This window comes from Panulirus ornatus, chromosome 50, assembly GCF_036320965.1.
Source record: "Panulirus ornatus isolate Po-2019 chromosome 50, ASM3632096v1, whole genome shotgun sequence".
Lineage (NCBI taxonomy): Eukaryota > Metazoa > Arthropoda > Malacostraca > Decapoda > Palinuridae > Panulirus > Panulirus ornatus.
The window spans coordinates 11916262-11930018 of NC_092273.1; the positions used below are offsets into that span (position 1 = coordinate 11916262).

At 48.8% G+C, this 13757-nt stretch overlaps 1 protein-coding gene across 3 annotated transcripts in view; it reads right to left on the bottom strand.

The window, feature by feature from the left end:
* Nucleotides 1-13757, bottom strand: part of LOC139764598 (potassium voltage-gated channel subfamily KQT member 1-like) — a 765415-nt gene that overhangs the window by 339718 nt on the left and 411940 nt on the right. For all 3 annotated transcript variants that reach the window (XM_071691435.1, XM_071691436.1, XM_071691434.1), the window contains exon 2: nucleotides 2165-2694. In XM_071691435.1, the coding sequence (XP_071547536.1) occupies nucleotides 2165-2694 (530 nt within the window). The remainder of the gene's footprint in view (nucleotides 1-2164; nucleotides 2695-13757) is intronic.

Here is a 13757-nt window from a genome sequence, read left to right on the forward strand (position 1 = left end):
GGGCCTTTGAGGGAATATCCTCATTATATATATATATATATATATATACACAGTAGGGGGGAAACTGTTATAAACACACAGGCTCTCGTGTATATCACTCAACGAGATAACTGGGGATTTCTGTCACTTGCTCTGAACTCTTTGGCCATTTCCTCCACCTCACCCCCAGGTAACATCTAATCAACAAATCTTAAATGGAGAAAATTCTATGACACTCACACACATATACCTCTCGTCTGAGGTGTGTGTGTGTGTGTGTGTGTGTGTGTGTGTGTGTGTGTGTGTGGGTGTGTGGGTGTGTGTGTGTATTCGACAGTCATCTTTCGCGACCCTCAACACTAAGATGAGGCACAAGCTTTCACAGAGAAATGATATCATCAGGCTCGGGGCTCAGAACGGAGGTAAGCCAGGGGGCATTGCCTGATAGAGCTCTTCTGGTCTTAGGTCCCCATCAGTTCATGGGGAGGGGACCAGGTCATCACACCCCATCAGTTCATGGGGGACCAGAAGACACCCCATCAGTTCAGGGGGGGACCAAGTCATCACACCCCATCAGTTCATGGGGGGACCACGTCATCACACCCCATCAGTTCATGGGGGACCAGGTCATAACACCCCATCAGTTCATGGGGTACCAGGTCATCACTCCCCATCAGTTATGGAGACCAGGACATAACACCCCACCAGTTCATGGGGGGACCAGATCATTACACCCCATCATTTCATGAGGGGGACCAGGTCATCACACCCCATCAGTCCATGGGGGACCAGGTCATCACACCCCATCAGTTCATGAGGGGGACCAGGTCATCACTCCCCATCAGTTCATGAGGGGGACCAGATCATCACACCCCATCAGTTCATGGGGGACTAGAAGACACTCCATCAGTTCATTGGGGACCAGGAGAACACACCCCACATATCCACTCATCCCTTAAGAATGAGGTTGGCACTGCACTCTCCCATGCTCACTGCTCAATCCATCTTCTATTAGAAATTCTTCGTCTTTCGCACGTAATGTACATACACACATGGTAGGAATGAAACCCAACCTATGTGGACTCTAGTGAGAGAGGGAATCGTGTCCAGTTAGTGTTAAAATGTCATAGAGTTTGATATATATATATATATATATATATATATATATATATATATATATATATATATATATATATATATATATATATATATATATATATATCTTACATTCTAAGGCGCTTCCGTCGCTCTTGAGACCACGATAACAATATACTGCACAAATGAGAGAGAGAGAGAGAGAGAGAGAGAGAGAGAGAGAGAGAGAGAGAGAGAGAGAGAGAGAGAGAGAGAGAGAGAGAGAGAGAGAGAGAGAGACGAAAGAAGTGAAACCGATACTGAAGCAAAAAGAAAAATGAATTCAAAGGCCTTGAATGATATGAAATAATATTAGCCCCTCCTCTGCTCTGTGATCACCCCTCATCATACATATGGCACAGAGTAACCTAACCTAACACCAGTGATAATGAAGGCCAGTTGGTTATTCATTTACGATAAACGAGGAGAAACTAATTCCATGACAGAGTAGGAATATGAGCAAACGCGGCCTCTCTCCGTCTGCTCCTGGCGCTACCTCACTCTCGCGGGAAACAGAGATCAAGTATAATAACAAATAAGGTCTTTTACGTTTTTCACTCTTCCTTTGTACTGAACACTACTGGATGATATTTTTGTATTCTAGCAGATACCACCTTCATCACAGACCATCCTAAATGGTTAAGAAACTACTCTAGGTCCTCAAGCCCCTATAAACCACATCACAGACCATCAAGTCTTCTCGTATTCAATAGACAATTTTTACCATAGACCATCAGGTCTTGTGTTATCTGGTCCCTGTCCCTTAGCAGCCAACCTCATCACAGACTATCTTATATAACTAACATACTATTCTGTCCTTAGCATATATACACCCACATCACAGACCATCAGGTCTTCTGTTATCTGGGCTTTAACCAATGTACTGTCCCTTCAACAGCCAGCCTCACCAGAGACCATCAGGGCGGTCTGTCACCTGGGTCATATGCCACGTTACAACCCCCCCCCACACACACACACACAAGAACACGTACGGGGCCACTGAAAGCAAACAGACCAACAAACCCACCCGCCCCTCCCTCCTCCTTCTCACCTGCCCGCCCGTTCCTCGAGCTTTCTGGAAGGATGGAAGGCGTATCTGAAAACGTGACCCCTGGAGAACTAGGCTTGGGGTCCTCCACGCCAAGGACGATGCCTGGGCTGCGCTGAGGGTTCGGACTTGGGAGCGGAGGCACGTTGGACTCCTGTGAACCTGAGGAGACGGTGATGGCTAGGGAACTAAAGGTGGCCACCTCCTTCAGCGTCGGATTCCTCTGGCGCCTCGGCGGCAAGTCCTGCGGTGGCTTGGGAGGGAAGACGTAAGTAGTTCCTGATTTGGTGGACTCTGCCGCTGCTCCTGCTCCTCCATCTTCTTCCTCTCCTCCTCCTCCTCCTCCTACTCTTCTTCTTCCTCGGCTGCTTCCTCCTCCTCCTCCTCCGAGGCTGTAGCCTTCGGCGCCTATGTCCTCATCATCGCCGAAGAAGTTGCCGTCCATGGCCGTTTCCGTCACTTCTCCCAGGCAGTCGGGGTCTTGGTACAGCTGGCCCGACATGCTCTCGCCCATGGCAGGCCTCCCGTCACACCTGCAATAAGGGGGGGAAAACCACCATTAACCATCGAGACAGCCAGTTACCAACAACCTTAATTACTCAACAAGCCACAACAAGCCCTCCGTCACACCTGTAAGACAAAGAACAATCATTAATCACAGATTAACCCATTAATCAATTACCATAACCACCAGGCTGTGTTGTTACCCTTATAAGCCATTACTCACCAACAAACTATTATTAACAACTACCACAGTCACCAGACGGTGGAAACTGCCCTGAATATCCCATCAATATCCAAATATCACACCAACAGACGGGGTGTGTTCCCCCAAAGAACCACCACTCACCATCTGTCATATTATTTAGAACTTTCATCTCGTCGTTAATGCGAAAGACGAGAACGGGGAAAAAAGAAGCGTCGTTTTTTTTAAATGAAATATATCATGGAACAAACTCATGGAAAACGTTCCTAATGACCTTAAAACTTCATTTTTCGTCAAGTATTCACTTCAGTTCCTTCGTCATCTGGGTCTCTATTCTCCCTCCAGTGACTGCCGCTCGCCGCCCCTTTCAGGTGAGGCGTGTGGTTCGGTGGGACACGTACTGGAGTGTTGAGGGACGGTATTTTCCCATACGTCCCTAATAGGCGAGGTTGCCAGGAGGAGGAGGAGGAGGAGCAGGGAGGGATGGATGGAGTTTTGAGGGACAGCGTTTCCATACGTTCCAATGGGCGAGGTTGCAGGGAAGAGGAGGAGGATGGAGGGATGGATGGAGTGTTGAGGGAGAGTATTTTTCCATACGTCCCAATGGGCGAGGTTGCCGGGAGGAGGAGGAGGAGGGATAGAGGGATGGGAGGAATATCATGCATGGCTACTGAACCGCAGCGTGACGACCGCCAGCGGCCCATCTTGGAGGAGGGAAAGAATGTGTCACTGTTTCCAGCAGCTTCAACTGGACTGCGACAACCGTGGTACGCTGGGCCGACCAGGGGGAGGAAGATGGCTCCTGCCTCAGGGGGATCTCTCCGGGGACTGATAAGAGGACAGAGGACTCTTCCTGGGGACCTGGGGATTGACCTGGACATTACGAGTCCTGCTGGGGAACTAGGGAAGTGAGTAGGTGGGGAGACTCTCTAGCACAAAGGGGGGACCTGGGGACTCATAAGGAGATCTAGACTCCCTGCAGGGGACCCTGAGGACTGAAGAAACTCAAAAGCTCCTGCAGGAGAAAATGGGACTAATTATGGTGAGATTTCGCAACAAAAAACGGGGACCTGGGGATAACCATGACAAAAAGAAGAAAGAAAACGCGTGATTTATCGTGTAATTCATTCAGAATTTTCTAACCTGAGGAAAGAAGACATAAACGGATGAATAACGGGAGTTCGTAACGACGAAGCCTTTAAGATGTATCAGCTTCAAAAACGTAGGATATAGTGTTCGTACGTAACGCACGTCACAAGAGAGAGTCTATGTGACAGTAACGTTCAACTTTGTTACATACCACAAGGGAACTTTTGGTCGTGTGGCTTAAGCACCTGACAAGCTTAGCACCCTCTGCCTACCTTGGGCATGACGGTACGATCCTTGAGCTACGACGGTACGATCCTTGAGCTACGACGGTACGATCCTCGATCTACGACGGTACGATCCTTGAGCAAGGACGGTGCAGTCCTTCGGTGTGATGAACCAGCCTTTACTCTGATCTTTAAGTTCAAACGTTAAACCATCATATACAGGGGTCGTAACTTCGTGCTCAAGGGTAGTACCATCATGTTCAAAGGTCGTCCCTTCATGCTCAAGGGTCGTACCTTCGTGCTCAAGGGTCGTACACCCTCGTGCTCAAGGGTCGTACACCCTCGTGCTCAAAGGCTGTACTCTAGTTCTTGGGGATCGAACCGCAGTCCTCAAGGGTTTACGTAACCTACCTTATGCATTTAGGAAACCTGATGTTGTGTCGATGCTCATCCCTCACCCCCACCCTACGCCGTGTCACTGTTACACAATGATAGCAAGTCTTCGTATCCATATTTATTTCACTTATCATACTTTGTCGCTGTCTCCCGCGTCAGCGAGGTAGCGCAAGGAAACAGAAGAAAGAATGACCCAACCCACCCACATACACATGTATATACATACACGTCCACACACGCACATATAAACACCTATATATTTCAATGTATACATATATATACACACACACAGACATATACATATATACACACGTACATAATTCATATTGTCTGCCCTTATTCATTCCCGTCGCCACCCCGCCACACATGAAACAGCACCCACCTCCTCGGCACCCACGCAAGGTAGCGCTAAAAAAAGACAACAAAGGCCACAGATTCGTTCACACTCAAGTCTCTACCTGTCAGGTATAATGCACCGAAACCACAGCTCCAAGTCATCGTATCATCCGAAACTCCTTTCGAAAATGATCAAGTGCTTCGTCTGTTACGTCCCAGCGTCAGCCAACAAGGCCTTCGATCAGTACGACACCGTAGGATCATGGGGAAAGGGAGGGACGTAAGCCCTGGGGTCGAGGATTGGCCAGCCTGTCAAAGGTCGGTCGGCTTCTGGCTGAACCGATCGGCTGTAACCGATCGAGGGGTGAGGTCGTTCATCGGCCGTGGGTTGGAATGTAAATCGGTCGTGGGAGGTGAGACAGGGGTGAGGGTGGTAGATAGTGAATCGGATCTGGGACCGGCTGTAAATCAGCTTTGGGTCCGGTTGTAAATCGGCAGTGAACTCAGCTGTAAATCAGTATAAGATGTCGGTTGTAAAATCGGAAGGTAGATGATCCCCCTTGGTTCTGGGATGTGGCATCTGCTAGGATGCTAAGAATCCTTCCTCAGTCACTATCAACACCCTAGGCTTTGATCGGAGCGTGTTATCAGAAACTGTTATCTGCTATGAAGCGAGTCTCTCCACTCGTATTCAGTTCATGAGGAGTGAGCTCTTATCTCTTTATCTAACTAGTTATGGCCTTATCTAAAGACTGCCCTCCACTCAGAATCATCGGGGAGGATTTTGTACATTACGAAAACATTACGAATGACCCCCACAAATATGTGATCTTATCTGGCTGGTGAAGTCCGTGTCTTGTGCTATAAGGCTAAGGCCTCCTTTGAGAAATGGGCTATCAGACTCTCTAGATGGGATCAGGGACTTTTCCCCAGCGTGATGCGACCCGGATTCGAACCTTCATGCTTCCATCCAACACGGAGCGAAGGGGACACCATCAAGGGATAGGTGGCTGGCTCTTCCGTGCTCATGGGAATATTTCATGAGCCTCGTCTTATCAACACTTCGAGAGGGAGGGAGGCAGCCTCAGGGCTTATCGGCCATTAGTCTATGTTGTCTGAGGAAACAGGGAGGGAGGCATCGTAACCATCCCATTATCCATTGCTCGTCAGGGCTTTTAGAGGATAATAATGGGGAAAAAAGGAGACACTTTTCTTTCCCCCTTTTTTTTTCTCAATATTATCGATACATTTATACGTGGCGTATAGATTCGTATTAGGTGCGTCATTCGTTCACTTCAAGGATGAAAACGAGTGTGAGCCGTTGGGCTGCATCCTCCAAGGGCGTGGTCGAATCTACAAAACAGCTGGATAGCATCTTTGAAGGGCGTGGTCAAATCTACAAACAGCTAGGGAGCGCCTTTGAAGGGCGTGGTCAAATCTACATACAGCTGGGTAGCGCCTTTGAAGGGCGTGGTCGAATCTGTCAAATGAGTGACGGGCACCACTTTGAAAGGCGACGAAGACGTCTTCCCAGCATCGCTACATCGGACGCTCTCATAACTCACAGAACATAAAGAACAGCCCCTGAGACATTTAATAGCAATCGTCTTTTGGTGGTGGGTTTATCCCTCACGATTTAACAACCAGTTACGCGTAATTACCCTCCGAAGACCGACGGCACCAGCAGGTTAACGACACGGGTTAAGGACTCGAAAGATCAAGTGCAAGAATCGGAGGGGCTAAATTCCCCTTTTGGCTCTTGGTCTCCTCCACTTCTTAAGGCATTGGATGCTATTCAGATCGCCTATCACAACACTGATCTGTACTGGAAAAAAAAAAAAAGAGAAGAGGACAATTGGAGCGATCGGGATGATCGTCCCTTAAGCTTACTTCGTCTATCCCCAGCTTAATAAACTCTGTGAGGGACGAAGATCTCCGCTTAAGCTTCAAGCAGGACAGAAGCCCTTGGCAAGGTAAAGTGCTGGTGCTGCTGGTGTGGATTTACAGCACGAGAAATGACGGAGAATCGAACTGGGAACAGCCACGTCACTTGTTCATCCTTACGACCATAAAAAAAACGAAAAAAAATAACTATTCAAAATCCCTCACAGGGATTTCGGCACGGAGCTCTCTCTCCCCCCACACACACACACCTACCTCCCAAGCCTTCCCTGCGTTGATAAGACTGGATGAGTGAGTGCTGATCCCTTTCCATTAATTCACCGGTTTACGCAGGGACGAACTCCATTGTCTCGATCTTATGCTTACAAGAGTAAAAAGCCTTTTTGAGTTGAAATTGCGACAGAGTCTCTCTCTCTCTCTCTCTCTCTCTCTCTCTCTCTCTCTCTCTCTCTCTCTCTCTCTCTCTCTCTCTCTCTCTCTCGATCCGTGGTACACAGGACACCTTCGAAAACCCCATCGAGAACTCTACATCAAGCGAGGGAGGGAGGGAGGGAAGGAGGGAGGGAGGGAGGAATGGAGGGAGTAAGGGAAGACCACGAACTGGGCAAGCTTACTAGACCCCACTCCGGAGTAGCAATCGGATTTTGACCCCCGAAAATGAGGTCAGAAACAGCGGTAATGGACCCCGGAGAGAAGAGAGACGGGAGGGAGGGGAGATAGTAAGTACGGAGGGGTGAGGGAGGGAGGGGAGATAGGGAGAGAGGAGGAGTGGGAGGGGAGACGAGTTACTTCCCATGACGCCAGGTGGGAGAGGTTGGGGAGGAAGTCTGGACGGGGTGTGTGTGTGTGTGTGTGTGTGTGTGTGTGTGTGTGTGTGTGTGTGTGTGGCAGGGACGGGACGCCAAGCTGGTAGGGGGTCTGGTTGGCAGTGTTGGTTGAATGGTCGAGAGTGGATCTGGTCGTGTGGTGTGGATGACTGAGAATAGACTTTGGGTCGTGCGAGAGGAGGCCAAGTTCGAAGGTGGAATCCAATATGTTTGCTTGCCTGTGTGGGTCTACCTGGGTGTGATTGAAGGGTGGGCTGGATCATGTGTAAACCACAGTATCATATAACCTTTCTTGCTCAAATCACCCATTTCTTTTCTCTCTCCAGCACTGTTTGCTTTCCGGATGGGTCGTTCATCCACATTCTTCCTGTATGAATCACGTTGTTCTACATAGTCACAATGTTCTTCAGTGATTTTACTACATAAGCAGAATGTTCTTCAGTTCTCCTACGCAACCAGAATGTTATTCAGTGCCCTTCCTACATAAGCAGAATGTTCTTCAGTCCTTCTCCTACGCAACCAGAATGTTCTTGAGTGCCCTTCCTACATAAGAAGAATGTTCTGCAGTTCTCCTACGCAACCAGAATGTTCTTCAGTGCCCTTCCTACATAAGCAGAATGTTCTTCAGTTCTCCTACGCAACCAGAATGTTCTTCAATGCCCTTCCTACATAAGCAGAATGTTCTTCAGTTCTCCTACGCAACCAGAATGTTCTTCAGTGCCCTTCTTACATAAGCAGAATGTTCTTCAGTCCTTCTCCAACACAGCAAGACTGTGGTCCTTTTCCCATCATAATCAGACATTTCGGGAAATGCTTTTACAGCGTTCCCATCTCGCCACACACACACACACACACACACACACACACATATACATACACACACACACACACACCACATGATAACAGAGCGGTACCATACGGGGTACATGTACGAGGAAGGACACAGCAAAAGCACCCCATCACTACATTATCCTCGTACCGTCGCGTACTTTGGTCGTACCGTCGAGCACAAAGGTCGTACCGTTGAGTTCCAGTGTTGTATCGCTGTGTTGCAGGGGTCGTACCGTTGTGTTCCAGGGGACGTACCGTTGTGTTCCAGTACTGTACCGTTGTGTTCCAGGGGACGTACCGTTGTGTTCCAGTACTGTACCGTTGTGTTCCAGGGGACGTACCGTTGTGTTCTAGGATCGTACCGTTGTGTTCCAGGGGTCGTACCGTTGTGTTCCAGTACTGTACCGTTGTGTTCCAGGATCGTACCGTTGTGTTCCAGTATTGTACCGTTGTGTTCCAGTATTGTACCGTTGTGTTCCAGTATCCTACCCTTGTGTTCCAGGATCGTACCGTTGTGTTCCAGTATTGTACCGTTGTGTTCCAGGGGACGTACCGTTGTGTTCCAGTATCCTACCCTTGTGTTCCAGTATCCTACCGTTGTGTTCCAGTATTGTACCGTTGTGTTCCAGAGGTCGTACCGTTGTGTTCCAGTATTGTACCGTTGTGTTCCAGTATTGTACCGTTGTGTTCCAGTATCCTACCGTTGTGTTCCAGTATCCTACCCTTGTGTTCCAGGAAAGCAAACGACCGAGTCTAGACACTTTATGACCTGATCTCACCCCAATCCCCTCTTCAAGGGCAGGTCAAAGGTCACGTCATCGAAACCCAAGGGTGACCCAGCAGTGTTCCTTCCTCCTGATTGGCTGGCTTCATCTCCACAGGCAGGAAGGCGAGGGCGAGTCTGTTGGCGAAGATAATTCGGTCGTGATGGGCCAAATTCGATCATCCCCAGGTGGAATGTTCACCTCTAAAGACGAAGTTCAGCCATGACGAATAGACGGAGTCACACACACACACACACACACACACACACATACACACAAACAAACGTGATTTTTTTAACGTGTTCAGCCTCTATGTACTTAACCATGGCTGCGGTGAAGTCAATTTCCCGTTAATCATCATTACTTTTCTGATATCTTCATGGCTGTTATCATCATTATGATGTTTTTTTTGATATCGTCATCATTGTAACTATAATCATCATTATTATCAAAATAATAATTAATGTCGATATTCTTTTGTTATCATTATTATCATTATTATCATCATCATTATCACTATCATCATCATTATGATTATTATCATCATTACTAGCATTCTCATTATTATAATCATTATTATCAAAATAATCATTATTAAATAATCAGCATTATCAAGATAAATCATCAATATCAATACTGTTATCATCACTATCACTAATATCCATTATCATCACTACCATCACAACCTGGCTACAGTTACCCTCCTAACACCTTGTAAGCACCAGTTACCCTCCTAACACCTTGTAAGCACCAGTTACCCTCCGAAAATCTTGTAAGCACCAGTTACCCTCCTAACATCTTATAAGCCCTTGTGCGTCTGCGCATCGCGTTACTCATCGAAAACAAGGAATGGCAGTGTCCGAAGGTTTCTCGATCATAGATGCTGGCACTTCTTCAAAATCTGGCCGAAGTTGTAAACTTCAACACGTTCGCGTAAAAAAAAAAGGAAGAGGGGGATGGGGTGGAGGGCGAAACGCACGTCCTGGAGTTGCCATGATGGCCAAATGTTTCAAGCAACCCTGGCAATACCTTTGAGGTCACCCCGATGGATACTACCATCGGTGAAACAGACCCAAAGTGGCGTTTAAAAACGTACCTGGGCAGGAGGGGGAAACCTCGGGAGGGCCTCTGAGGAAGGGAGGGAGGGGGAAACCTCGGGAGGGCCTCTGAGGAAGGGAGGGAGGGGGAAACCTCGGGAGGGCCTCTGAGGAAGGGAGGGAGGGGGAAACCTCGGGAGGGCCTCTGAGGAAGACCTGAGGGGGGGGGGGTGAAATACCTGAGGAGAACCTGACGAAGACCCAAGAGAGAATGGAGGAACATGAGGGCAAGACAACCCCACACGCGCACACACACACACACACACACACACACACACACACACACACACACGCGCGCGCGCGCGCGCGCGACAGAGAGAGAGAGAGAGAGAGAGAGAGAGAGAGAGAGAGAGAGAGAGAGAGAGAGAGAGAGAGAGAGAGACCTGAGAAGCGCGGACGAAAAAAAAGAAAAAAAAACAATAAAAGGAACATACGAATCAACCAACAATAGAAAACGGAGGGGGACACATCACCACTCACCACCCCAAAGGGCCAAGAGCGTTGAACAGCGAACCTCCCACTTCTGGTTCAAGGTATCCAGGAAAATGGGCGTAGGGTGAGGTTAGCTGACCACCTCATTTGGCCCAAGGCGCCCCCATGGGCCGCGGAGAATCGGCGACGGTTTAAAATATTCTGAGCGAGAGCATGGGCAACTCAAGGCCCCCAAACCATGTACCTAGTGTATCAACCATCCCCCGAGGGGAGGATGAACAGCTGCGTTGACTGTGTACCGACTGCCTCGACCAGGATCCGCTATAACACCCCTCACAGATACGACCCCTTCAGGGGGCAGGACATGATGGTCTTAAAAGGCCTCTGACCATGGACACGTCGGGGATAAAGGCCATCATCGTACCCCAGGGGTCGTAGCGCTAGGCTTTAGGGTCGTAACGTCGTGCTCGAGGGTCGGACAGTCGTCCACAAAGGGAGGGGGGGTTTTATGGCCCACTCCAAGGTTGTCGTGTGGATTGTGGCATGTCAAGGTGTCCTAGCGTAAGGTGAGGAGGAGGAGGAGGAGGAGGAGGAGGAGGAGGAGGAGGAAGAGGAGGAGGAGGAGGACGAAAAGGAGGAGGACGAAAAGGAGTATGACGAAAAGGAGGAGGAGGAAGAGGAGGAGGAGGAGGAGGAGGACGAAAAGGAGTATGACGAAAAGGAGGAGGAGGAAGAGGAGGAGGAGGAGGACGAAAAGGAGGAGAACGAAAAGGAGTATGACGAAAAGGAGGAGGAGGAAGAGGAGGAGGAGGAGGAGGAGGACGAAAAGGAGGAGGAGGAGAAAGGGGACGAAAAGGAGGAGGAGGAGGAGGAGACGAAAAGGAGGAGGAGGAGACGAAAAGGAGGAGGACGAAAAGGAGTATGACGAAAAGGAGGAGGACGAAAAGGAGGAGGACGAAAAGGAGTATGACGAAAAGGAGGAGGACGAAAAGGAGGAGGACGAAAAGGAGTATGACGAAAAGGAGGAGGACGAAAAGGAGTATGACGAAAAGGAGGAGGACGAAAAGGAGTATGACGAAAAGGAGGAGGAGGAGGACGAAAAGGAGTATGACGAAAAGGAGGAGGACGAAAAGGAGGAGGAGGAGACGAAAAGGAGGAGGACGAAAAGGAGTATGACGAAAAGGAGGAGGACGAAAAGGAGTATGACGAAAAGGAGGAGGACGAAAAGGAGTATGACGAAAAGGAGGAGGACGAAAAGGAGTATGACGAAAAGGAGGAGGACGAAAAGGAGTATGACGAAAAGGAGGAGGACGAAAAGGAGTATGACGAAAAGGAGGAGGACGAAAAGGAGGAGGACGAAAAGGAGTATGACGAAAAGGAGGAGGACGAAAAGGAGTATGACGAAAAGGAGGAGGACGAAAAGGAGGAGGACGAAAAGGAGTATGACGAAAAGGAGGAGGAGGAGGAGGAGGAGGAGGACGAAAAGGAGTATGACGAAAAGGAGGAGGACGAAAAGGAGGAGGACGAAAAGGAGGAGGACGAAAAGGAGTATGACGAAAAGGAGGAGGACGAAAAGGAGTATGACGAAAAGGAGGAGGACGAAAAGGAGTATGACGAAAAGGAGGAGGACGAAAAGGAGTATGACGAAAAGGAGGAGGACGAAAAGGAGTATGACGAAAAGGAGGAGGACGAAAAGGAGTATGACGAAAAGGAGGAGGACGAAAAGGAGTATGACGAAAAGGAGGAGGAGGAGGAGGAGGAGGAGACGAAAAGGAGGAGGACGAAAAGGAGTATGACGAAAAGGAGGAGGACGAAAAGGAGTATGACGAAAAGGAGGAGGACGAAAAGGAGTATGACGAAAAGGAGGAGGACGAAAAGGAGTATGACGAAAAGGAGGAGGACGAAAAGGAGTATGACGAAAAGGAGGAGGACGAAAAGGAGTATGACGAAAAGGAGGAGGACGAAAAGGAGTATGACGAAAAGGAGGAGGACGAAAAGGAGTATGACGAAAAGGAGGAGGACGAAAAGGAGTATGACGAAAAGGAGGAGGACGAAAAGGAGTATGACGAAAAGGAGGAGGACGAAAAGGAGTATGACGAAAAGGAGGAGGACGAAAAGGAGTATGACGAAAAGGAGGAGGACGAAAAGGAGTATGACGAAAAGGAGGAGGACGAAAAGGAGTATGACGAAAAGGAGGAGGACGAAAAGGAGTATGACGAAAAGGAGGAGGACGAAAAGGAGTATGACGAAAAGGAGGAGGACGAAAAGGAGTATGACGAAAAGGAGGAGGACGAAAAGGAGTATGACGAAAAGGAGGAGGACGAAAAGGAGTATGACGAAAAGGAGGAGGACGAAAAGGAGTATGACGAAAAGGAGGAGGACGAAAAGGAGTATGACGAAAAGGAGGAGGACGAAAAGGAGTATGACGAAAAGGAGGAGGACGAAAAGGAGGAGGACGAAAAGGAGTATGACGAAAAGGAGGAGGACGAAAAGGAGTATGACGAAAAGGAGGAGGACGAAAAGGAGTATGACGAAAAGGAGGAGGAGGAGACGAAAAGGAGGAGGACGAAAAGGAGTATGACGAAAAGGAGGAGGACGAAAAGGAGTATGACGAAAAGGAGGAGGACGAAAAGGAGTATGACGAAAAGGAGGAGGACGAAAAGGAGTATGACGAAAAGGAGGAGGACGAAAAGGAGTATGACGAAAAGGAGGAGGACGAAAAGGAGTATGACGAAAAGGAGGAGGACGAAAAGGAGTATGACGAAAAGGAGGAGGACGAAAAGGAGTATGACGAAAAGGAGGAGGACGAAAAGGAGTATGACGAAAAGGAGGAGGACGAAAAGGAGGAGGAGGAGGAGACGAAAAGGAGGAGGAGGAGGAGGACGAAAAGGAGTATGACGAAAAGGAGGAGGACGAAAAGGAGTATGACGAAAAGGAGGAGGAGGAGGAGGAGGAGGAGGAGGAGGAGGAAGAGGAGGAGGAGGAGGACGAA